This window comes from Populus trichocarpa, chromosome 4 (genome assembly GCF_000002775.5).
Source record: "Populus trichocarpa isolate Nisqually-1 chromosome 4, P.trichocarpa_v4.1, whole genome shotgun sequence".
NCBI lineage: Eukaryota > Viridiplantae > Streptophyta > Magnoliopsida > Malpighiales > Salicaceae > Populus > Populus trichocarpa.
This window is the reverse complement of record NC_037288.2, coordinates 10887633-10913873: the sequence shown is the minus strand read 5'-3', so window position 1 is coordinate 10913873 and position 26241 is coordinate 10887633. Positions and strand designations below refer to the sequence as shown.

The window sequence follows — 26241 nt, the reverse complement described above, 5'->3', positions numbered from 1 at the left end:
TTTATTTTTTTAGTGATAAAAAAATATCTCGGCTCACAACATAGCACGAAGTCACAAATCTATTATCGACAATCAATGCAATCTCCAGCCTTTAAAATTCTGCTAATTTCTTCCGAAGCTTTCTTTTATTTAACATATTTATCCATTAAGTCAATTTACATCATCATAAAAGTATAACAAGTGGTTGAAAGGCTTCGGACAAATTTGCATTTATGAAAATAACTATCATAAAAGAAAGTACAGGGAACAATTAGGAAGAGTCTAAAGTTATGGGATCTAATTAGCTACTGACTAAATAGATTGGGGACTAAACTGTAGTTATAGAGAAAACCGCAGCTCTGGCGTCCTTCCGTCTCTTTTTTGTGTTCCCTATTCTATCTGGGTTTCTTTTGTTTCCTTCTCCTTGTGAATGCCCCTCCACATGGAGTATCGCCGCCTCTCTCAAAACTTAACTTAGCAAAGCTCCCAACTCTCCACTGCCTTTATTTTCTCACAAAGTAAAAAAACCTACCATAGGAGTTCTACTTCCTGCTCCATTGCATTGATTTCTTTGAAAGTTCTGGCATGGTCGAGGTAATTCTTTATTTATTTATTTATTTTACTCTGGTAATAAAATGGCATTGTATCTTCAGCTATCAAATTGTTTTTCACCCTTCTTATGACAGTGGGTTGTTTTAGTTTTCTATGTAAGATGTTTATCATGATATGCTTGTTACTCCAGTTGTTTTGGATTTATGGCTGGCCTTGGTTATTGTCTCAGTTTTTTTTCCATGTTTCGTGGGATTTATGTGAATCTTAATCTGGAACAATCATTTCTTGGCTATAAATAGCTGTTTCTTCTTGTTGGAATTGGAAAAGTCTGAAACTGTTTTGGCTTTGCTGGCAGTCAGAGCTAAGTTTTCAGGCCTAATGGTGCTGTATTAATGTTTACCGATGCATCTAGTTCCTGGTCTCATATATTGGTTCATGTTAGAAAACATTACCATCGCTCACAACCGAGAGTGTCTTCTATTTTTCTTTTTATTTCTTTATGGGATTAGCAATATGAAAATCCATTTGCCTTTTCGATTGGACTTTTCTGTTAAAACAATTGAACAATCTTCATTGGAGTGTGTTTTTTTTTTTTTTTTGCCTTCGTTTTGTTAGAACAACGTCCCCTGTCGTCGAATAGTTGAATATGAAGTTTTGACATTATTGGAGAGCCATTATCCTTTGTTACACAAAACAAATCCATTTTACCTTTTCACTTTTCACTATCTACGTGTCTTAACCTTTGCTTGTTATAATGTGAGTCTGCATTTATCTAATTCTTGTCTTCCTTTATCCCTCTCTTTAATACAGAATTCTAGTGCATTCAAAGTAAAAGAATTGGTTATTGTTGTATTAATGTGGATTATGTTTGATAAAGGAAGGTAAATTGATTAACTTGATGACAGTACCTGGTAGTGGCATTGCTGATTTTGTGGAAGTTTCAAGATAACCTGATAAACAATGTTTGATAATTAGTTTGTGTTGCTTTGTAGGGTAGGAGACAGTTGGAGTGGCGCTTGCCTTAATCCCTGGATGAGCTATTAGGTAGTCTAAACTCATATAATTAGAGGGAAAATAATAGAACTTTGATCACTTCACTAAAGTACTTGAAGGATGTTGTTTTGCCTTTTTCTTTCTCGTTTTGCAGCTAATATTCCTATAAATGGTAGAATTTTCAAGTGCACTTAAGTATCTTGTTTGACTCCTGCAAAACACTGAGAATGCACATAATATACTTGATTGATGATAGGTGATGCTAGACAAGTGTAAGTCCTCTAGAAGGGATGTCTTCTAGGCTCATGTATAGAAGACATGGTGGATGATTGATGGCTGAAACTCCAATTTCAAGAATTTGTTTCTTGATTTATTTGTTATCCAGAATTCTGTATAATGTTCTCATTTGTCTTTCTAATTCATATGATGAGGAATACAAGTCACTCAATATTTTCTTTTTGATAATTGAAATTTCATTAGCTAAAGGCACAAAGTAGGAGATCACCCTACTACAAAAGCATACAAACAGGAAATAATCCATAAAACATCAGATACAAATAATTGTTAAAAGATACTCCATGATTGTGTGTTAGTGGAATTTTTCTTTAATTCACTTCAAACTCATCTTCAGATCCTATTTCCACACTTGCAGGAATCTAATGAAAAGAGAAGTGATACATGGAGAAATAGGATATGGGGAAGCTAATAAAGTTCAGGAAAATAGTGGAAAAACAATCTTTATTTGGAAACACCAAGGGTTTTAACATACTAATTGTATCTAATCTTTGAAAGCAAAATACAAGATAACCTCCATGTTAGCATCTATTTTTGAGAGTGGCAACGAGGGCATGGATATGACCAAGGAAGCTCCAGAAGTACCCTCATCACGGAAAAGAAAAGTGAGACAAAAAAATAGGAGGAGAAATAATCAACAGGATAGTGATCCAGCTCATAAACAGGCTGAGGAAGGTGGCTTACCAAGTACTTATAATTTGAATAATGTCTCAACTGTATGCTTATCAGATGAAAGAAACAGAGAAGCAGTTTTTTTATCAGATAATGGTGAAACAAAACTTGTGAACAAGGGCATGGAAACAAGCACGGAGTCTCTAGAAGTACCTTCTTTGCGAAAAAGAAAAGCAAGAAAAAGAAGCAAGAGGAGAAATAATCAACAGGATAGTGATCCAGCTCATAAGCAGGCTGAGGAAGGTGGCATGGTGATAACTCATAATTTGAATAATGTCTCAACTGTATCTTTATCAGATGAAAGAAACAGAGAAGCAGTTTTTCTATCAGATAATGGTGAAACAAAACTTGTGAACAAGGGCATGGAAACAAGCACGGAATCTCTAGAAGTACCTTCTTTGCGAAAAAGAAAAGCAAGAAAAAGAAGCAAGAGGAGAAATAATCAACAGGATAGTGATCCAGCTCATAAGCAGGCTGAGGAAGGTGGCATGGTGATAACTCATAGTTTGAATAATGTCTCAACTGTATCTTTATCAGATGAAAGAAACAGAGAAGCAGTTTTTCTATCAGATAATGGTGAAACAAAACTTGTGAACAAGGGCATGGAAACAAGCACGGAATCTCTAGAAGTACCTTCTTTGCGAAAAAGAAAAGCAAGAAAAAGAAGCAAGAGGAGAAATAATCAACAGGATAGTGATCCAGCTCATAAGCAGGCTGAGGAAGGTAGCATGCTGAGTACCTGTAATTTGAATAATGTCTCAACTGTATGTTTATCTGATGAAAGAAACAGAGAAGCAGTGTTTTTATCAGATAATGGTGAAACTAAACTTGTGAACAAGGGCATGGAAACAAGCAAGGAGTCTCTAGAAGTACCTTCTTTGCGGAAAAAAAAAGCAAGAAAAAGAAGCAAGAGGAGAAATAATCAACAGGATAGTGATCCAGCTAATAAGCAGGCTGAGGAAGGTGGCTTGCCAAGTACTAATAATTTGAATAATGCGTCAACTGTATGTTTATCACATGAAACAAACAGAGAAGTTGCTTTGTTATCAAATAGTGGTAAAACAAAACTTGTGAACAAGGGCATGGGAACAACCAAGGAGGCTCCAGAAGTACCTTCTTTGCAAAAAAGAAAAGCGAGACGAAGAAACAGGAGAAGAAATAATCAACAGGATAGTGATCCAGCTCATATGCAGGTGGAGGAAGGTGGCATGCTGAGCACTTATAATTTGAATAGTGTGTCAACTGTATGTTTTTCAGATGAAACAGACAGAGAAGTGGTTTTTTTATCAGATAAAGGTGAAACAAAATTTGTGAACAAGGGCATGGAAACAACCAAGGAGGCTTCAGAAGTACCATCTTTGCAAAAAACAAAAGCAAGACGAAGAAACAGGAGGGGAAATAATCGTCTGGATAGGGAAACATGTTCTGCTTCTCTTGCTATTCGTGGCAAAGAGAATGTACCCCCTGAGAGTTTATCTTGCTTACTAGAAATAACACCCATATGTCTTGTGAGGAAAAAACTACTTATTCTTGATATAAATGGGGTGCTTGTGGATATAGTGTCAGCTCCTCCAAAGGGCCATATAGCAGATATAAAGATTGCAAAAAAAGCAGGTGAGTTTTGAAACTTTAATAACAGTTACTTGAATGCTTTTTCACTCCAATTAATTAAATCTAATTGGCTTGCTTTCTTGTATCAGTTTTTAGAAGACCCTTTTGCTTTGATTTTCTAAAGTTCTGCTTTGAGAGATTTGAAGTGGGCGTTTGGTCCTCAAGAACTAGGTACTCTTTTACCTACTTCTTAATCTAATTGAATCTCTTTTTAATGTGGAATCATTTTTTATTTTTTATTTATTTTGCTCATAAGATAAACATATTTTTTTTCCTTAGTACACTGGGAATTTTTTTTGTGAGCTACAGTTGACCACTAGACATCTTGATTTTTTGTAGGAAGAATGTTGATAGAGTGGTTGAGTTTGTGATGGGAGATATGAAGAAAAAGTTGCTGTTTTGTTGGGTAAGCACTTTTTTAAGTCTTGTATTTCCTTTTTGTTCACGCTTTTCCGTAAAGTCTGCAAGACAATATGCAAGTTTGATTCTTGCATTAGCAAATTTGTTTCCACCTCCCTGTTTCAAGCTCCCTTTTTAAAAAAAAACAAAAATATTTTAGTTTCCCTTTTTAATGAACTAGTCTTACCAGCATATATGAGTTTGTCAAAGTCTAAAGTGTATGGTTTTTTAAATAGACAAGTGGAAAACATTCTTATCATTGGATGACTTGAATGTTTTCTAGTTTCCTTTTGGTGGGTATGATTCTGCAAAATATCGTAGGATAGGGATGAGTAGCAGAAATTTATACTCAACTAGTTATCGTATCCTTTCAAAATCACCCTACAGTCGACGCGTACACAGATTATTAAGATGCTCACTCTCATTTCTATTAGGATCTATCCAAATGCACTGCAACACAGTTCTGCACTCTAGAAAACAAGCATAAACCCTTGGTTTTTAAGGAACTGAGGAGAATTTGGGAAAAAGACGATTCTGAACTTCCATGGGAGAAGGGAGATTATAGTGAATCAAATACGATGTTATTGGATGATTCTCCTTACAAAGCCTTGCTTAATCCTGTAAGTATTTGTAATTAAATTATCTTCTTTTAGGCTGGTTATCTTAATTTTCTTACAGTTTTTTGATCAGATGATCTGATGCTTGTAGTGGACTTAAATTGTAGGCACACACTGCAATCTTCCCTTATCCGTACCAGTTTCAGAACAGCAATGATAATTCTTTAGGTAAGTAACTTTTTGACGCAGTGCCATGCAAATGTTCTTCAACTGTTGTTTCTGATTTATGTTGGATGAGGCTCATACTGAAGACCCAGCAGATATCCTGACTTGGACTGTCCTACTTGTGCCCTTTGTGAATTGCGTAATCTTCTGGATTTAAATGTCTTTAGCTTAGCCAGAAATTCATTTATGAAAATGGAAATGTGAAGTTTATCATATATGTAAGTTGCAGAACACTAGGGAAATGATTAAGAACAGAATCCAATTCATGGCAGGTGCTGGAGGTGATCTAAGGGTTTATCTGGAAGAATTGGCAGCAGCTGATAATGTGCAGGAATTTGTAGAACACCACCCATTTGGTCAACGAGCTATCTCTCAAAGAAGTCCAAATTGGGGCTTCTTCCTCAAGGCTATCAGATCAGTGTGTCCTGTACAAGTGACAAGATAACGTGAGTCTCTGCTAGCATTCAGTATGGTTTCGCTAGCTCAATATTTAGTTCACATGGTCAGCGTTTTAGAGAGCACGGGAGAAAGAACAGGGCATGGCTTTCATCAAGGTTTCAAATTGCTAACTAGGAATCAAATGAGTGACTTTTTTCCTAAATTAGCTTCAAGAATAGAACAGGTCGATTCTTTCTATTTTTTGAAAAAGGGGTTTTCACTTTGAGAAGGTTTTATGAGCTCTAATTATCATGACTAAATAGTATTTGTGAGAGATTCACCAAATTTTGAGATGGTATGTGAAATTTACGTTGTATTTTATAGCATATTCACTTGCATTGATCCAAGGGCAATGAGGATATGAACAATTGAACCTACACATTGGTATTTCTTTTTTTATACATTTTTCAATCTCATTCCACCATTTTCAGATATGAACAATTGAACCTGAGACCTCCAAGTGGAAATTTTCAGTTTTAACCATTAGATCTTCCTCTTGAGACAGGTTCAGTGAAACGTTGACATGAGCAATGCAACATGTCAACGCAAATTGCAAAGGCTAAGCATAGGATATGCTTGTTAATCTTTGTGAGTTGCAAATTGCAAGATGTTTGAGCCTATGGCTATAGGGTTATTGAGGTCCCATTTCTTCCTCTGGATAATTTTTGTATGTGTTAAACATTAGGGGCTAACACTAGCCCTCTGCATAGGTCCTCTTCCATTTAGTGAACAAATAGAAGCATTAAACTTGCAAATTTCTTGAACAAATGCGACTGCCTCTGTTGAATGAGATATGCACCGATGAAGCCTTCATAAACCTTTCAAGCAAAAGGGAAACCATGCATTTTCATAAGCAAAAGGGAAAGCACGCATGCAAGTATAGTACTGGTCCTTTAGCTATGCAATTAAATCAGCTATTACATCAACTAAACCTTCAGTAGTTAATCTAATTTTTTTGTTGATTAGAGTGTGATTTGAGTATATCATTTCTAAGTGATAACTCTGTCAATGGAATTAATCCAATGCATGCTATTAATTTCTAGATTAGAGATTTTTATGACATATTCTAAATTAGAAGTATATTCTTATAGGAGGTTTTGATTAGAGGATTTATCCTAGTAATCAAATTTTAAATAAGCAATATGTTGTTTCAAGTCTTTGATTTCTTTTTTTATTTTATTTATTTCAAAATTGAGATATGCAGTTGTGGGTTCTTTGACAATAGGATTTTTTTTATGCCCTATTAAGGAATTTTTACAGAGAATAGGTTTTTCTGTCCATTTCTCTAGTTAGTGAAGTAGAACTCCTATTAGAGTTGTGACTTAGATTTATGGTATTGAGATAGGTTCCAAGGAGATCTTGTTTTTTCTAACATTAGACTTTTTTTTGTGAGCACATTCATACTCATCCCAGAAAGGATTTTAGTCGTACAATTTTCACATTTTTGCGACCTTATGATCCAGAAGATATAGAACTCAATGATGATCGCAATAGTAAAAAGATTTCCCAGACAGAAACTCAAGCCAAAATTCAAGGAAAACTTATGTTCGATGCTGTGAATGAAATATTAGTCAACAAATTACCGCCGGAAAATTCTTCCAAACAGTGGCTATGGTGAAAAATGATGGCTGGGAAGAAACACAGAGGGCAGCAGCTACTGGGAGAATTGTGCCCAGAGATAGATAGGCTACAAGGTACGCTTCGCCTTTTTGACGATGAAGATGACAATTCAAGAAGCATCCGATGTGAAGATACGATGCATCAGAGAGATCACTGGACCACTTGCCATGATGAAACTCAAGGAATGTAGAGCGTTTGATCTTTAAGGACATGTAACTGAGGTGATAACCAGTGAGATGATTGGCTGACAGGGAGGGTTAGCTGGGCATCACAGGCTTAAAACTCCTTACTATCTTTGCTTTAAATTTAGCATGCACATCCTAAAAAACTATGCCCAAAGAAAGATAACTGAAATAGTTGCAACAAATGCTTTTTTTGATTACCCAAAAAATGAGATGAGATGAGATGAAACAGATCATATAGAATTCAATGCAATCCCCATATTGCATCCCATGACCTCCAGATTGCTAAAAGGGAAACATTATTGAGAAGTCCAAGAGGAAGACATCATCAAGCAAAGGAAAGAAAAGTTCATGCATGAGAATTGGGAAGTCACCCATTCCAAGAAAGTCATTATGAAACAAAAACTTGGTGAAAGTTTTGATGATGTTGTTCTGTCTCCATGATCCTTGTGAGACAGAAGACTCTCCTGAAAACGCTATATTGAAAAAGAAAAAAAAAAAACCCGGTATTATCATGCAACTTTCTGTGTTATAGGATCAAAAGAATTTTATGCCAGGGAACAAGATCTTGGGTGAGGAAAGAATAATCAATAAAGAAAGAAGTTCATTCACTAATCTGTCTCTGGCCCCACAGCATCTAGTAGATGATGTTCTTGTATTTGGGATTTCAACATAACACATAGCAAACTTTTGAAAACAAAAGGGCACACGGCAAGTTACTACATGCCATAGAGCATCAACCATAGATTTATTTGTTCTTATTTTCCTACAGCTAGTCTAATAATACCATAAGATTAAAGCAGCAAATGTAATCAGAAAACAGATTCATTCTTTCCACGCTGTCCATAGCATCTCATAAGCAACAGAAGCCTGTACAAAGCGTTTTTTTTTAAGTTGTTTCAAGTCCAAATAGTTTTAACTCAGTATGTGACGCAATAGCAGGATGAATTATGATTTCTGTTTCTTTACATTGATAGTTAAAAAGAATTATCAGATTATGAGGTGAAGATTATCAGGCTCGACACCTACAAATCAAATTATGCCTGAAATTATTGACTTGAGGTTCCACAAAACACACCTCCATGTCTGGTAATGTCTCAAAATAGTGGAATTACTACTGACTACATACACCTTCCATCCCAATCTCTACCTGATTTTCAGATATCCCAAACGTTGGTTCACTTTATATTCTAAAATACATCCTGGTAACTTTACAATAATGCCCTCAATATGAGTGCATAAAACATTACTCTCAATAAAAGTAGAGAAAGGAAGACAACATGGTCGATATTGGAAATATATGGCCGCTTACAAATTATGCCACAAATGTGAATTGAGTTGCCAAAAGGACAAGAAACTAATATAAAGAATTTGATGATATGCTGGGTTTCAAAGGAAAATTGCCTTCCAAGTTCAGTTAGTTCAATCATGTAGCATAATATACATATCTGTTTTATTTGTAAGATCAATTATAGTGTTCTTATGTTGAGAAAAAATTAAGCTCTGACCATAAATAGCAAAATCTAAGTATCAATCCAGTATAGACAGAAACAGGAGACAGTATTTCCACTAAAAAGAATCATTGACTAACAGCTGCACATGATGATAAATTAGCATTCACATACCTCCAAAACTTGCTAAAGTGGCACTCTCTATTGTAGTTCGTAATTCCTGTTTTTTAGAGCCATGTGCTGATAACCACATGGCCATGATCTTAACTACTCTGGAACCTGATTCTGTTGCCAATTTCCTAAACAAGTGTACAATTTCTAATTTACAACTGAGCCAGTTCACCAGGGTTTTCCATCGATTGCTTTAGAATTTTCTCAGCTCTCCTTTTCTGATCATCATTCTCACTATCTTTCCCAGACCACATGCTGATCTTCTTAATACCCTTGTTCTGAAGGCTCAAATCTGGAGCTCCATCCAGGGAATTCTTTCCAACCCCAATCTTAAATTGCACGGCAGGTCTTTGATTGAAAAAAACCTTCTTCTGTCCCTCCCCAGAATCACATAACCTACTCTTCATTGCTTCAATGGCAGGAGCAAATGTCTTCATCACTGACATATTATTATCCATGGTACGGGTTTGCTCAACAGGATATCTCACAGCTGCTTCATCAGAAAGCTTAGCTGGAGGAACAACATGGGACACTTCCTTCACTCCGAATTGCAGAGGAGCAGCAAGAAACGGGTTACTCACAGTCCTTTGTGTTGCCTTAGCACTGTCACCAAATGCAACAGAGGAAGGTCCTTCAGAACCATTGCAATTAAACTGCTGTGGCAAATTCATGTAAGACACATCCATCTTCTGGTGCTGCCTTACAGACTCAATATTATCTGCATTTAAATCAGCACGTCCTTCATTCCCTTCCGGCAGCTGAGCATAAGTCTGGGGATCAGGAAATGCAGGTAACCAAGCTGGAATGTGCTCCTCAGGAGGCTCCTCACCAATCTGGGAAAAACTTGGCGCAGGCTTCCGTTCTCTAGCAACTGGGAAAGGAGGAATAGAATAAGCAAACGGGATATCATCTGCATCCCCAATATACTGAGCAATCTCCCTAACAATACCCGAACTTGCAAGACAATGGTCAACATCTGAGGCACCAGCAAACCCCTGTGGCAAACCCAACTCTTCCAATCCTTGAATAACATCAAAAACATTACCCTCCGTCCTACCAGCTAAATTAGCACACAACTGTGCAGCCTTTCCTATATTCCGTATATACCAAGTAGTAACATCAGTTAATGTCTCAAGAGCAGACTGCTGAAAGGACTGAAAGCCCATACTCTCACACATTTGCGCTACAGCAATCTTCCCAATCGCTCGAGCAAATTCATCTCTACTTGCACGGGATTTTCTCTTACCATTATGCCCTACCTTTTCATGCAATCTTCCACTCTCCCCACCTCCATGGCTCATATTCAATACCTCATATCACTTCACATTACATATTAGCATTCAGTAGCACCATTCTCTCACCCATGCATCATCCATCTCACTTCTTATTCCTCCTTTGGTCGCTGAAAAATAAATAGAAAAAATCACCTGAATTTCTCCAATTTGAACAAAAACATGCGAAATTAAAAGAAGGAACTAATTACGTAAAAAAAGAAGTAAATTTCAATCTTCTGTCATTTTCTTAGCAACCAACCAGAAAGAGATTGAAGCAAACCATAGAGAGAGATCTAAAGGAGATTATAGCAAATAAGAAGAACCAGACGTATAATAAATGATAAGTGAATGCTTACCGTTGAATTCTAGGGTTTGGAGCGAAACATACTAGAAGCATCGAAGAAGAAACGGAGTAAAATGAGACGACAAACACAGAAATGGATCGATCGATCACAAGTAGAAACCCTAGGCAGCGAGGAAGGATTGATTGGTATTGGATTAGACGTTGGATTTAGGGTTTTGAATTTGGGAATCTGAGAAAAAAAAAAAAAACCCTTGTAAAACCTCTTTGAAGAGAGATTTTTTAGCATCAAGTGTATAGTAGTTGAGCACTGTAGTGCTGTGTTGTTTTGTTTTTTAATATAAAAGTAAGAGGATGATTTTGTTTTATTTATTTTAATATTTTAATAACTTAAAAATAAAAGGAGAGCTAATTTCTTCTTGACAGGTGGCAGCTATCCCCCCCAATTTTAAAATTCTCTGGACACCCTGTTATTATCTAGGCATAATTACATTATTGGTATACCAACTTTTCAATATTTCTCAATCGAGTACATGGATTTGTTTTTTGTTCTAATCTATTAATTATTTCAAAACTTTCAATCAAGTATTTTTGTCCAATTTCTTTTAGGCCCCGTTTGTTTGCTGAAAAGTAGTTTTCTTTTGGAAAGTGAACTTCGGGAAAATGAATTATTTTCTGATGTTTGGTAGTGTAATGAAAAATAAGTTGGAAAACTTTTTCCAGTGTTTGGTTATGTCATGGAAAATGAGCTGGAAAATAACTTATTAATGTTTTATTTTTCTCAAGTTTATTAAAATAATGAGGAACAAATCTTACAAATTAAAAAGTTGAATGAGAATGAAATTGAAAAAAAATATAATTTCATAAATTATCTCAAATAAAATAAATAATAATCAAAATAATAGAGATCAAATCTTAAAAATAAAAAAAATAAAAGATGAAGAAATTAAAATAATAATAATTAACATTTCATAAATTATTTCAAATAAAATAAGTAACAATCAAAAGAATGAAGATAAAATTTGATAGATAAAAAATTTCAATAAAAAAATGATAAAGGAAAATCAAATAACAATTATAAAAAATAAGGATCAAAGTTAATATAAAAATTAAATTTTAAGAGATGAAATTGAAAAATAAATATTCAAAATAAATATATATAGCAATCAAAAGTTTGAGTACCAGATTTGATACAATCATCAAATAATATGACATTTCTAAATTTTTCACAACTTCCGGAAAGTGTTTTCCGCCCAAATTTTCAAGGAAAACACTTTCCTAGAAACCAAGCTAAATTTTTCTTTGGTTGGAAAGTGTTTTTCGTTGGCCAACTTTTCTAATGGCAGACAAACATAAGAAAGTTTGGAAAATGGTTTCTTGGAAACCACTTTCCGAAAAAAAAACACAGCCGATCGGTTTCACGATGACGTGTCATTTTACCTTTACTAAATGAAAATTACACTGTTATTACAGTAAGGTAGTGTTTGGTAGATAATATTAATTGGATATTATTTTGTATTTAGCACACATTAAACAAGATGGAATAACATATTTTAATAACAATAATACTTTTATCTTATCTAATGTTTGAATTGTAAATTATAATATATATTATTTTTTAAATCAAAATCTAAAAGTTGTATTAAAATATAAGGTTAAGGTAAAATATAAAAATATTGTTTTATTCTTAATATGTATTATTATCAAACAAACATATTAAAAAAAATTAATTAGATATTATTATTTTTTATTTTAGTTTATATTAAGTGTTGAAATTAATAATATTATAATAACTCTAGATATAAAATTCGGACCAGCCTGGTTGGTTGATTCAGGACCTAGTAGACCCAAGACATAGACTAATTTGGGTTTAAAACAATAGAGGAAATATTGATAAGCCCATAACAGAGATTTGAGTTTAAAAAAAAATAAAAAAAGGATTACCAGAGTTTACCCGTGACCTGAGTAAAATCCATCACAAACTCGTTGATTTTTTTTTAAATTTTTTTTCTTGATTTGATCCTTCAAAAAAATTGATTTTATATAATAGACAATATAGTCATTTCATAAATAACAACTGTTATACAAAGAATTGAGAAGTTTATCGTATCTCTTTTAGTAGAACAAAAATTTCTCCATTAAAACAGCTTTAAATAGGATAAAAAATGATTTTTGTATTATTTAAAAATACATCAAACAACTTCATAAAATAATATTTATATTCAATCCATTTACATACAACATACCAAGCACTATACTCAACTTTCATTTTTTCTCAATCAATTATCATAGATTTTTTTTTTCATTTTGATAAATCTACTTTTATGATTGTCTCAATAATTATTCCATAAAAATTCAATTTTACTATATCTATTAAATGACTTACCATTAAAAGGAAAAAAGAAAAAGAAATCAATCGGAAACATATGTTATCATAAACAAAAATTCATAAAAGAAGAAAAACTAATCCTTTCGAAAGAGGGTTTTTCAAGGATTTATTCTAATTTCAAATTCTATTATATATAATATATATATTCAAACGGGTGCTTTAATAAGGGAGAATTCTAAATTATAGCCTCAAATGGGACCATCTTTGGAGGCTCAACTTCGCTGGCAAATGGGTGCTTTCCGATTATCATCATAGGTTGATTCTTTGAAGAAGTGTAAGAAAATAATTTCCTATAAATATATGACAGTTTCTGTCTATGAAACCTGATTTAATAATATGATTATCTTTGATACCAAGAAGAAGAAGGAGGAGGAGGAGGAGGAGGCTGCTGTGAGCATTTTCGAAGCTTGAGAAGTCTATTCAATGATAAACAAAACTTGATTTAATCTTAATTTTTCTCTTCGAGATGATAGCTGAAGTTATTATGAGTTGATAGAAAGCATTCTCAAGATTGGCTCTTCACGTTCTTGCTTTCATGCATGAAGGATATGATAAAAATAAAAATAAAATGAAGTCATTAGCTGTTCGGATCTATAATTTAGCTTTAAGAGTTAATTTTGACTGAATTTCCATGTCTTCATCTCAGATTATTACAGAACTAAGGTTGGAGTCTTCATGTCCGAATTTATTCAGCTTTATTTTGCATTGCTGGAGTTTGCATTTTGCAATGCTAAGGAGAGAGAAATTAGAGGGTGGATCTTTGCTCGCGGGTTGTGTTTGAGTGGGCTAGACTGCCCTTGAAAGCTTGGATTTGGTTCTTGGGCCCCACTTCTCCCGACAAACTCCCAAATTTATAGTCACAACAACTAATTTTCTGTCATGTCAACTGCTGCAGGCCAGCAGCAGTTGACAGGGAAAAGGAGTTCCTAAAGCAGAAAACAGAAAAACATACTTAGTCAGGGGTCATTTTGGACGGTTTGGAATTGTGTTTCAGTTTAAAATGTTTTTAAAATATTTTTTATTTAGAAACATATTAAAATGATATTTTTTTATTTTTAATTATTTTTAAAATCAGCACATTAAAATATATGAAAATATAAAAAAAAACCTTTAATAAAAAAATATATTTTTAATTTTGAGGGAACAGTATTGTTTCAATCGCGCTTTTAATTTCATAAATAGCTAGCCATTTATTGGTTGCTTGCGGTATGCTGCAGGTTAGATCAGATTTTTTTAATAAAAAAAAAGATGTTGAGACAATACTTGTATTTTTAAAAAAGGTAAGAAAAATTAGAAACTCGGGTTATTAACTCGACTTGGTTCTTTAATAATATAATTAAAAAAACAACAAGAGTAAATAAACTGAACTAAAAAATTATACAATGATCAATATTATGAAAAAATATCCTCATAATATCTTTAAAAGGTCTCCTATTATTTTACTTGATAACAAAGTAAAAATTAAATAAGAATGTGATTATCTTAAATTAAAATAATAAAAGTTCGAAGCTTAATTCTTAATAAATCAAATATTGAGGGATAAAATTAAAAAAACAAACAAATTAAGAAAGGACCAAAAAAACCTACTAGAGTCTACCTGAGTTAACCTTCCAAATACATAACCTAGTCATGAGATCACGATAATTCCATAATAAGAAAATTAAATAAAACAATGAAGCTCAAATTTTAAATAACCCAATATTAAAGAGCAAAACTGAAAAAAAAAAACAATATAAAAAAGAGAAACGAAAGAAAAAAAATACTCGAGTCAACCAGGGTTAACCTGCTAAGCTCACGACCCTAGACATGAGATCAGAATAACTTCATATAAAAGAAAGTGAAAAAAAATCACGAAACTCAATCTCCAACCACCGAATGTTAATTTTAAAAACAATCAATTTAAAAAATAGACTTAAAAAAGGCTGAAGTCAGTCTAGGCTAATATTCGAAACTCATGACCTGATTAAATCACGAAGTTGGGAATAATCCTATAAAAAATGAACCCAAAAAAATTCAATAATTCTTTTTTTAAAAATATAACATGATACCTTTTAATTTTAGCAAACCAGTACAATTCCCGACTGTTCACATTACTGAGAATCCAGAAACTAGTGAGGATTTAATCATAATTTCTTTGTCGTGAAGATAACACTTGAATCTAAATCCGATGTGTTCTAATTCCCACTAAACTGTTTTAGATTGGCAAGGAACATGCTCAGCAGAGACCTGGTGCGCTGTCAAGATAAATACCTAACTCATAGCTAGGGCAAGAGGTACGTAACTAAGCAATGGAATTCAAGAACTCCAGAAACAGGACAGGTATATATCACCCCATAATACCGTATATAATACTCGATCTTGCCATGCTTAAGAGGGTAAAATGAAAAAAGCGAGAACAGTAACAATCCAGAAACCTTTTCCTTTAGAGGCAGAAGGAAATCAAGCAAGAGAAGAACGCGCTCTCTTTGTCTATATATAGTGCTCCAAAAATCATTTTACAGCACTGGTTTCTGCACCTCTTTGGTTATAATCAGCACTTGGCCTATATATCTGAATGATCACCAAATAAATTAATAGCCCGTGATGATTACTTCTCTCCACAAAATCTTCATTGAAATCGCAATATTCTTAATTTCCATGGCACGTACGTGAAATTAAGCTCTTGTTTATCATGGATTCTTCTCAAATAACATAATTTCACCATACACTACAATGATTTAATTTCAGTTTTTAACATGAGAGATCCCGCTAGTCTCTTTTTCTTCTTTTCCCTTCTTCCCAGAATCTCATTATTAAATTCTAGCCATGCACAATTTACAGTACGAAAGTAAAATTCTTGTCTGCATTCCATGAGTAAATGACCAAAAAAAAAAACTACCGAGATATAACAGAATATGAACACTATATTATATATATTCATTCATTATAACAGAATACACCAATTAATTACTCTCTAGATACGAAAACATTCATTAGTCTTAATTTGTTGGCTGCACCAGAAAGCTATATATTTTCGGCATAGGGTCACCCACAGCTAGATTTTATCTGCTTAATTAGAAAACAACATGGTATTTTTGGGAGATGTTGATAACTAACTATATATTTTACTACCTTTTCCTATAGAGTTAGATTGGCTATATAATGCCTTTTCTCTAAAATCTCTTCTCCGTCATCACATAGGAAAAAAACTGGTATATATATACATAGAACTGTAGCTAGATTTTGTTTGGGATTGTGGTGTGAGTTCTTGCATGCCCCGATTCTCATCTACATACCGTTTCTCAAGCTCCCTTAAAGATGCCCTAATCCTAGGAGAGCTGGCTGGGAAGAATACCTTAGCAAAGACAAAACCTAATATAATGGTGATTTGTTTAATTAGACAGATAGTGTTTTAGTGTACAAGGAGAAAATATGATGGGGCCTCCCCATATATATATATATAAAAAAAAACATTTGGAGTTTGGACCCCTTCCTAATCACACATGAACGGTAATACTAAAATCTTTTTATTCTACTCCTTTTTGGATTTTTCTTTTTGAAAAACAACACAATTTGATAAAAGTTTTGAGAAAATGATATATGATAAAAAAATTTAAAAAATAACACAATTTCAATTCAACTCCGATTTGAAATATTGGTTTTGTAATCGGAAATAATAGTTGTTTGAAATTAATTAACATACACAAAGTTCAACATAAAATTATATGAAGGTTCAATGGCCAAGACAAGATATTTAAGATCCAATAGTCAAGAAATAAGAGGAGAAATAAGCTGATATGGTATAAAAGAGAAATGAGGGAAGAAAAAGAAGGGGAAAAAAGAATGGATCACTAGAGACACATTGAAGTTCCGTTTTTTACATACCCTGTACTATTAGAAATATCTCGATGAGAAAATTCTAATTACACCATAGAAGATCACCAAATGAGATTGTAATTGGTTAATGATTTTGTTTTGGGTTAAAGTACTTTAAGGTCCGGTTAACCTCAAATAAAACCACTAACCAATTATAATCTTGTTCGGTGGTCTTTTATGGTGCGGTTAAAATTGTCTTGCCGAGATTTTTTTAATGGTATCGAGTGTATAAAAAACAGGGCTCTGGTGTGTCCTTGATGACCTATTTTTTCTTTCCTTTCTTTTTCTTCCCTCGTTTCTATCTCATACCATATTAAATTATCTCACATCTTATTTCTTAACCATTGAATCTTGACTCTTATATCTTGACTATCAAATTTTTATAGAATTTTATATTGATTTCCGTACATGTTAATTAATCTCATTTTTTATTTTTTGAGTAAACAACTTCTATTTCCAATAGGAATTGTTACAAAATCATTATTTAAAATCATGGTTACATTGAAGCTGTGTTATTTTTAAAATATTTTTATAACAAATATTATTTTTTTTTAAAAATTTACCTGACCATGTTATAGTGGTAAAATAACCCTCCTAGTCTCTCCCTCAATTTTGTTTTCCTTTTTTAGGACCACGTACAGATCTTTTCAGTTCATTGGATATAAGCAACTTTCACGAGCTCCTTTGATCATCTAAAGCTGCTACTCCTTCCATTATCTTGTTGGATCCTGTGCAAAGCTGACACTTATACTAGCACAATCATGTCTCATTCACTCACACAAGCATTTTTCGTTCTTTGAAATTACACAAGCTTAATTCAAAACCTATTTTTGGTTTGACTCTTTGCTAGTTTTTCCAGTGTTCATATCAGACTTCTATAAATAGCCTATCATTCTCTATTGATCTTTGTTTTCTCCAAGGTTTAATTTTCTTGCTTCAAAATTATGCTCATGGACTCTGAGTTAACAAGTATATATGTATTTGTTGAGAAATCCGGTGTCAAAACTGCCTTAACTTCATGAGATTGCAAACTCGAAAGTACTGAAGACTCCAAATCTTGTTGAAGCAAATAATGTTCATGGCTTTGGCATACAAAAAGTTGAATATCATATAAAGCATATAAGCTTAAGGTGCAAATAACCATCCTCTACTTCCTCTGTGCACTTCATACTAGATTGATCAGCACAGCATATATAAGCTTTTATTAACTAAAATTGAGATGCAACATCAAATATAACACATAATTATTAGGTCCATGACCTGTACAAATTGCTATCACTATGATCAATCAACTGAAAATCAAATTATTAAGATTCTGTGGTTGTCTCACAAGTATCAAGCCATTCGTTCGACATAAAACACTCTCCTAGGACTGATGAACCAGACACACCAAGATGCAAAAATGTGAAATCAAACATGAGATTGGGACTATGAGTACCATTAGAAAAACTGTCTGCAAATAAACACACAGGACAGGTAGAAGTATTCCAGTATAAGTTTTTAATAGAACAATACCTTTTCCTCTCGCCTGGGACACTAAATCAAACTGAAGCTTTGCTTGTTTTAGGAAGAAGGGCCATGTATTCTTCTTCTGCAATCCTTGCACTGCTTTCATGTCATTTACAAGGAAATTGTGGGTCCTTGTCCGGTGGACTTTCGCTATTCTGAGAGTGGAGAACCCTAGGAGTCACACTGAAATACTGGGAAGGTCTCATGGATTGGCTTATAGGGTACGGACTTGGGGTAAGGGAATTTGGTAAGAGATTTTGAGTGCTTGGGGTCAACCATTGAAAGTGGTTGATTTGTCTCGGATCAATCTCCATGGAAGCTGTGGCATGTGAAGGGAAATAAGACTGTGTTGTCCCAGGTGGACACACTAAAATTTGAGAGCCAGATGATAAAGACAAGGCAGATGACAATGGCACGACATTTAGGTTGTGTATATCTCCTGTTTGTGTTGCAAATCCATGGTTTCCCATATGAGATAATGGAAAACTTTGAGGTTCTAAATGAAAGAAAGAACCATAAGGCATGGCATTATTTATCAAACCTGGTAAGGAAGAATGACTAGCTCTTTGTAAGAAACTGCTAGATAAAGCTTGCGCAGTATTCCCTTCAATACTGCCATCCTCCTTATCTTCTTCATCTCTTTTTGCCCAATTTTCTTTCTCATTCACTGGATCTGTCATAACCTCTTTCGACTTAGCCCTCAAAATTGCATCAGCATTCCAGAAACTCGGTCTAGTAAATCCACTTGTATCCTCCCAATCGACGCCGTTGTTCATCTTAAACACTTCTTTGCTAGACCGTGAGGCGCCAACTTCATTAGAAGAACCCAGCATTGCTTGATGATTCAGGGAAAAGTTCCCTGGTGGCATTGGGAGTGGAGGGAGTTCATCAATTTCATGCTTGGCTGCATTAAGCAACCAATCAACTACCTTGCTTGGTTGATTAAGGCCAAGTCTATCTTGAAGATCATACAACTGAATAGCAGTGGGAACTGAAAGCCTAACTCTCCTATCTCTCAACCCTCTAATGGTGCAAACTTTGCTATGCCTGTCTTTTCCTCCGAAAGCACGCGACACTCGCACAATTCTTGGATCCTTCAACCTTAACCATGGTGCTGAGCTAGATGAAGCCTTAGAAATCTTGCCATCATTTGAATCCTCTTCCTTTTTTGTTGGAGAATCCACTTGCTTTGAACTAGTAATCATCTTATGCCTCTCATCATCGGTGCATACGAAATTGAACAAGCAAGTTGAACTCCTTAAATAACTGGAGGTTTGCACAGACTCCTTGTAGTGTCAAAGAAACCTTGCTGCATAAAGTTTCTTTGTGCTGCAGCTTCTCATGCTGATTCAGATCCATAAAAGGAAGAAAATGAGCAGTCAGATTAACATAACACAGCACAAGATCGGTCCAAACTGCAGTTTCCCTTAAAGAAAGAGTAAGTGGAAAGAAGATCGAAAAAACATTAAAAAAAAAATAATCAAAACAAGCTATCTCTGCACAAGTAGAAGGGAATCTCTAGAAAAACAGTCAACAAAAGCATATATAGTCAATATATATCAGAAACATTTTAAGAATTCCTTCGCAAGAATTCTCAACTAGCCATTTTTTTTTTGTTCTGGAAGGTTTCAGTTGTGAAGAGAAGACAACAATATTCAATATCATATTCTCTTACAATATTGTGCTCATCGACGAGGTAATCCGAAGCTGAAAACAAGTAACTAGCTAGTATTGCATGAATAAATCAAGAAAAGAAGTATTTTTAAAGGAAGGGAAGGGTTTTAGTAATCATAGCTAGGCATGCACATAAGTTTGGGATTAGTTGCAGCACTTACAGTGTGAAGAAAGGTAATGAAGTCTGCACCAAGGTTGCCTGTCTGTATATATCTTATGCAATTTGGTATCAATATCTGGAAATACTTTTCCTTTGTTTCGATCACAGAGAATAAACTTATTGGAGAAGGTACGCCATTTGAGAAAGCTAGGAATTCAACCGACCATGCTCCAAGGAAGACGTAAAGATAAAGCAATGGCATCAGTGGAGCCGCGTGTCATATACCCCCCCCCCCTCGGGTCAAATAAATTATGCTAGTCCATATCTTATCATTTCGTTTGTCACGCATGTTGAGCAATCATTGTCTCAATGAATGGTCATTAGGACTAATTAATTTTCCCTTGGCTAGCTAGGGAAAAAAATTAGAGTGTCAATTTGTGGAAAACACCACGTTAAAATGTTGCGCAAACACATTGCATAAATTGAGTTGGGGACCATACCGCTGCTGGACGTTTCGAAAAGCGGTGAGTTATGCTTTATGGGCAACCACAAATAAAGGTTTTGTGGCTGAGTTCTGGTCACATGGGTCGATCAATGCATGCCTAGCTAGTACCAAGTATACAATATGATGCTAAAGGGAGCCAGAACTGGAAACAGCAGCTTCAAATTAGCTAGCGAGCTCATGTCTGCATCTCGTCTGATACAATATTATACACGGCAGCAGAGTTCCAAACCCCGGCACGTTCTTAACACCAAGTAGGAGTGATGACTTTGGTTGGTAATTGAGGAAATTTGGCAGTCCTGGAAGATGTCGTCCTATGATCCATCACCTAATAAAACAAGTTAAATGTCTCAATATAAGACATCTTGTCATCAAGTCATGAGATTATAAGTTAGGGTAGAAAAGAATTCAAGGACAAAAACAAATCCACTAAGATGAGAAGTGTATTCCTGGGCATTAAAAGTTGTGGTCTACAGTACTCTTAGAGGCTTGTCATGTTGATGTAAATGACAGCTACTCAAGGAAGCTGAGAGAGAGAGAGAGAGAGGCCGTATAGCTACCTTATAGGTGAGGGACCAACATACAAAACTCCCACTGAGATGAGGACCACACAACTTTCTGCAGAGAGATATGCATGGAGCAAGTTGAAGTGTTGAAACCAAACAGCTGACACTGCGTAAGAAACTCTCTTTTGATGGATAAAAGCCGACTTGTTAGATGGAAATTGAAACGTATTCAAGTTTATTTTTCTTTCCTTGACAAGGATATAAGGCCACGCTTTCTTCATTTCACCTTCTTCATTGATAATTAAGGCATGTGTGGAACCCAGTTTCTAATTAAACCCTAGCCGGAATTCACAGTGTTTATGTTGACCGTGGACTTTTGCTTCGACCAATGCGTGGCTATTTCATCTTCTTCATCACCACAGCCTTCTTGTGTGGATGGCTTCCTGATGGAAATCTCTTTCAAGAAAACAAGACAAAATACATAAATATAATTACATTCAAGCCAAACTTTGAATTGCGAATCCATTAATATTGTAACGTTGGCTCAAGAACAAAAAAGAAGCTGATTGTTTTCAAGCTAGACTATGAAAATCTTGGAGCCTAAACACCTGTGAAGTTGAATAAATAAAGTTAATCGGGATGAAAAATAAGACTAAAAAAAAGTGTACATTCCTCTTGAAAATATGTATATGCTTCTTTAGCGACATGCATCCCCTAGCTACCCAACGAGCAATTGTCAATCCAGAGAGAGAGAGAGAGAGAGAGAGTGGCCCTTCACTGCTTGTGTTACAGGAGATAGGGATGGATGAGAAAACTTTTAGGGTTTTAATCTCTTACCATCTCTCTCTAAACAAGCAGTGGCCGTGGAAGAACCGTAGAAAGGTTACTGTACACAGTTCTGACTACTGACTGACCCAAAGGTTAAGTTATTGACAAATTAATGGTCCTCAGATCACGGACACAAACCATTGGTCAGATTAAGGTTCGTAACATATTTTTCATCTTTTTCACTATTAATTTACCCTCACCATCCCAATTCTTAAAGACAGACAAGCATGGTGACAAGCTTTTTTTTTTTTTCCCAAACAGAGACATGCATAGCACACCATTTAACAAAATAAAAAAAATAAAAATATGGCTGATTATTTCTTGCGTTTTTATCATTTTTTTTCACAAAAGAGAATAGGCTTTGATCACATGTAATATTATTGTTTCAATTGATTTTCAAGTTATGATTATATTATTCTAGTTTTATGGTAAGCGTTATTCTTGGATTTGTTTATAAATTAATTTAGATTAAGGTTTATTTTTTCAAATAATTTTAAAGACACCCCCTTGTATATAGAAATATATAGATTTTTATCGATATTAATCTTAAAATTTAGCTACTTCACCAACAACTTTAGTTAACCCATCATGATAGGTATCAACCAAATGATAGGTATCGAACAAATTTATATTGCTCATGACATTCGGTTTAATGAACATGTTTTTTTTATTTCACAATTTTAAACATATAGCATCATTATCTATGCCTTCACCTACATCACTCTTAACTACATCATTGCCTTTCTTGATATTTCTTGAATTCATCTTTACACAAACTAGTCTTGCTAATTTGTCTCCACATGCATCTTTGTCTAATGATCATTCTCCAGGTTTAGGTTCTACCCTGTTAGATTGACAGGTCTCTGCTTCTTTTGATAGTAATACATAGATAGTTTCAATTTCAATTTTCCCATTCTAGTAACTTGATATTATTTTCATTTGGATTAGATTTGGTTGTTGATCTTTCATAATATTCTCTTTAGCAGGTCTTGATTCCAAATCAAACCTCTACTATTCTAGCCTCCTGCCATCGTTCAATGATCCTTCATCTAAGAAAGCACAAAACAACAAATATGAGCTTATCTTTGGCTTTCCAAGTCTCCTATACTTTATGGGTAACACCCATTCCTGCTCATGAACCTTTAACTTTTCAAGAAGCAAACAGATATGTGTCATGGCATCAAGCCATGCATGCTAAAATTCATGCTTTACATTGTAGCAGTACATGGTTATTAGTTTCATTTCAACTTTCTACGAATGTGATTAGCAGTTGTTGGGTGTATAAAATTAAGTGTCGTGTTGATGGTAATGTTGAGAGATGCAAAGCTCACCTAATTGCTAGAGTGTTCACTTAACATGAGGGTATTGATTATTCAAAAACTTTTAATCTCGTGGTTAAGCTCACTAATGTTCGGTTAATTCTTACTATTGTAGTATCTAGAGGTAGACAAATCAACCAACTAGATGTTCAAATTAATTTCTTAAATAGGATATAACAAGAAGAGGTTTATATGGAGCAACCTTCGGGTTTTATTCATCCTACTCTTTCCTTTCATGTATATCAACTTCATAAATCTTTGTATGACTTGAAGCAATCCCCCCAGGCTTGGTATAACATGTTGAGTGATTATCTCCTCTCTATTAGTTTCTATACCTCCAAGGTTGATACATCATTGTTTATTCTGTTTGTTGGTAGTGGTATCATTTTATCTACTTGTTTATGTAGATGATATTTTACTTATTGGAAGTAATTAAGTCTTGCTTAAATTATTAATTACTTTGTCGAGCTTAGAGTTCAAGCTTCAAGATTTAAGTGTTGCTCATTACTTCTTAAGGATTAAAGTTACCCCTACTTGTATGAGTCTCATACTTAGTCAACATAAGTACGCTCTTGATATTTTTCATAAAGTTATGTCATCTTGTAAATCTGTTGATGTTCTTGCTTCTTCATCAAAACTTGATATAATGTCTAGAGATTTTTTTTTCTGATCCCACAAGATTTAGATAAATTGTTGGTGTTCTTCAATATCTAACCTTTATTAGGCTGGATATATCTTATATATGTTGTGAACAAAGTATGCTAGTTTATATATGCTCTTATTGTTGTTCATTTGGCTACAGTTAAACATATTATGTGTTATCTGAAGACTACAACCTTTTATAGTTTACACATCACTCATTGTTCGTCTTTGTCATTTCAAGGCTTTACTTATGCTGGTTGGGCTGGTGGTGTCATGATCATAAGTCGAATGGTGGTTACCTTTTGTATTTAGGCAACATTCTTATTTCATAGAAATCTAGAAAGCAACACCATGTTGCTTGTTATTTTTCTAAAGCCGAATACAAGGCTTGAACTTATGATACTGTTGAGATTTTATGCCTCTGTTCTTTTTTGTTAGACCTATGGTTTTCTCCTGCTTCTGTTATTATATTTTGGTGACACAATTAAGATGCTACCTATTTGTCTGCGAATTCTATTTTTCATTATAAAAACCCGATATTTTAACAACCTTATACGGCTTGAACCCATAAAAAACATGGTAATATATATAAAGTTTCAATAGTTTTATAAATGTACATAATTTATTACAACTCTTTTTAAAATTTACATCCATATTAACTATTTATAAGTTTTTTTCCTCTAAAAATACAAAATATTCTTTTTATATAATATTGGGTAGCTTAGTGACCCTAAAAAATAGATGTTCTCAAAGGGATTTACCTCTGACATACATAAAATTACAAAATAAATCATATTAAACATTTGCTTCTTCTCAATTACCAATATTTAACAATTATATGATCAAAATCAATTTCATAATTTTTTCCTGTAAAAACATTGATCTTATATCAATTTTCAACATCTTACATTTTTCATTATTCCCCGATAATTTTTTTGGTATATTAATATAAAAATAAGAACATATCACATTTAATGTATTTGCATTACTTGACATAATGAATTTGTTGAATAAGGTATCAAGGTGTCAAACATCTTTTCCACAACATTATCTATTCACTTATTGGCTATCTCAAACGTCAATTACTTTAGAGTTCTCTCTCTCTCTCTCTCTCTCTCTCTCTCTCACACACACACACACACACACACACACACACACCAGACATTAATTTTCTCCGTGGCGGTCTAATACAAATTACTTGTGATCAAAAGTAATAAATATAAGGTTTTTCTACCATTACAATAAATTACATCTCATAATATGCTATTGCCTATGCGATTAACTACAAATTACATATTAATATCTACCTCGAAGGCATATGTCTTCCATTAATAATAACAACAATAACACACTACATTATTTAATTGTCATTAATTCTAATAATTATAAAAGCATGTATAAATAATTAAAAATGTAAAGAAGGGTCAATTCCTTACATTACTAATGACATTTATTATTATTATTAGAATAATTAAAAAGGTAAGAGAGGGTTAAATCCTGCCAGTGCTGAATTATAGGATGCATATAGTTATGGAAATTATATGTACCTTGTATAGCTTTATAGTTTGATTCTGTGTAGTGTGCTATACTTATATATAGCCCTCCTTATATAAATAGAAAACATAGTATCACAACCGTTAAGCTTCCTTATATAGGTAAGTAACTAGTGGAAGTTGAAAGGAAGAAAATAGAGAGTTTAATAGAAAGAGTTTTCGATTTATTGTTAATGATAATAGTAATAATTGACCGTTGCTGTTAATTTGTATTTATATATTTCATGGCAGAGAGGATGTGTAGCTTACCCTCGATCTCTGCCCATCTTTGCCTTATTCACTGCCTGAGCGCCTGCATTAATTTCTGCAGTGCTCCCTGTTTTTTTTTTTGTTCTTTTTTCCTTTTCACCTTTCTTGTCTATCCAGGCCTTCCCTATCCTTTTTCTTTCATGGGCTAACAAACAACATTACTAGACATAACTACATGGCAGAAAGAAACAGCAATCCCAAGAAATAAAGAAAAGAAAGGAAAAGCAGGGCCATTCAATGGAGATACTGAACAGAATAAAAGTGAAGGCACACGCTATATCTAGACCGAAATCCAGTAGATCAGAGACAGATAAGAACTACATATGGGTGCTAATCTAGCAATCAGAAGCCTTCCTAACCTCTTCCTGTGCCACAAATTAGAGATAAATTATGACA

The 26241-nt window shown here is 34.0% G+C and overlaps 3 protein-coding genes across 11 annotated transcripts; 1 reads left to right on the top strand and 2 right to left on the bottom strand.

Moving 5' to 3' along the window:
- The first annotated feature begins 363 nt into the window (after positions 1 to 363).
- On the top strand, positions 364 to 6144 carry LOC7463064 (uncharacterized). Of its 7 annotated transcripts, none has more exons than XM_052452343.1 (9): positions 368 to 573; positions 1524 to 1575; positions 2177 to 2733; positions 3454 to 4104; positions 4191 to 4272; positions 4441 to 4507; positions 4935 to 5120; positions 5225 to 5285; positions 5555 to 6144. In XM_052452343.1, exons 3-9 carry the CDS (start codon positions 2337 to 2339, stop codon positions 5725 to 5727), a joined length of 1617 nt encoding a protein of 538 aa, XP_052308303.1. In that variant the 5' UTR covers positions 368 to 573; positions 1524 to 1575; positions 2177 to 2336; the 3' UTR covers positions 5728 to 6144. The 7 variants fall into 7 exon arrangements, with proteins under 7 accessions (XP_024455196.2, XP_024455194.2, XP_024455195.2 ...); XM_052452342.1 differs by having other exon boundaries at positions 3214 to 4104; XM_052452345.1 differs by having other exon boundaries at positions 2177 to 2973; positions 3694 to 4104.
- A 2921-nt stretch (positions 6145 to 9065) lies between these two features.
- Positions 9066 to 11016, bottom strand: LOC7480583 (transcription initiation factor TFIID subunit 8). Its single transcript, XM_024599430.2, has 2 exons — positions 10775 to 11016; positions 9066 to 10546 (listed from the first exon to the last, which is right to left on the bottom strand). The coding sequence occupies exon 2, from the start codon at positions 10443 to 10445 to the stop codon at positions 9297 to 9299; it is 1149 nt and encodes a 382-aa protein (XP_024455198.1). The 5' UTR covers positions 10446 to 10546; positions 10775 to 11016; the 3' UTR covers positions 9066 to 9296.
- A 7128-nt stretch (positions 11017 to 18144) lies between these two features.
- On the bottom strand, positions 18145 to 20537 carry LOC112327176 (transcription factor TCP13). Of its 3 annotated transcripts, XM_024598864.2 has the most exons (3): positions 20308 to 20537; positions 19014 to 19816; positions 18145 to 18911 (listed from the first exon to the last, which is right to left on the bottom strand). In XM_024598864.2, the coding sequence occupies exons 2-3, from the start codon at positions 19675 to 19677 to the stop codon at positions 18580 to 18582; spliced, it is 996 nt and encodes a 331-aa protein (XP_024454632.1). In that variant the 5' UTR covers positions 19678 to 19816; positions 20308 to 20537; the 3' UTR covers positions 18145 to 18579. The 3 variants fall into 3 exon arrangements, with proteins under 3 accessions (XP_024454632.1, XP_024454630.1, XP_024454631.1); XM_024598862.2 differs by having other exon boundaries at positions 18145 to 19816; positions 20308 to 20533; XM_024598863.2 differs by lacking the exon at positions 20308 to 20537 and adding an exon at positions 20148 to 20301 and having other exon boundaries at positions 18145 to 19816.
- Between the last annotated feature and the right edge of the window lie 5704 nt (positions 20538 to 26241).

Excerpts from the sequence above, each read along its gene's own strand:
- LOC112327176 (XM_024598862.2), bottom strand. The coding sequence starts at position 19,677 with ATGATTACTAGTTCAAAGCAAGTGGATTCTCCAACAAAAAAGGAAGAG.
- LOC7463064 (XM_024599427.2), top strand. The coding sequence starts at position 2,337 with ATGTTAGCATCTATTTTTGAGAGTGGCAACGAGGGCATGGATATGACC. Across the intron at positions 4,273-4,440 it reads GTTTGGTCCTCAAGAACTAG|GAAGAATGTTGATAGAGTGG; the intron begins GTACTCTTTTAC and ends GATTTTTTGTAG. Across the intron at positions 5,121-5,224 it reads ACAAAGCCTTGCTTAATCCT|GCACACACTGCAATCTTCCC; the intron begins GTAAGTATTTGT and ends CTTAAATTGTAG.
- LOC7480583 (XM_024599430.2), bottom strand. The coding sequence starts at position 10,445 with ATGAGCCATGGAGGTGGGGAGAGTGGAAGATTGCATGAAAAGGTAGGG.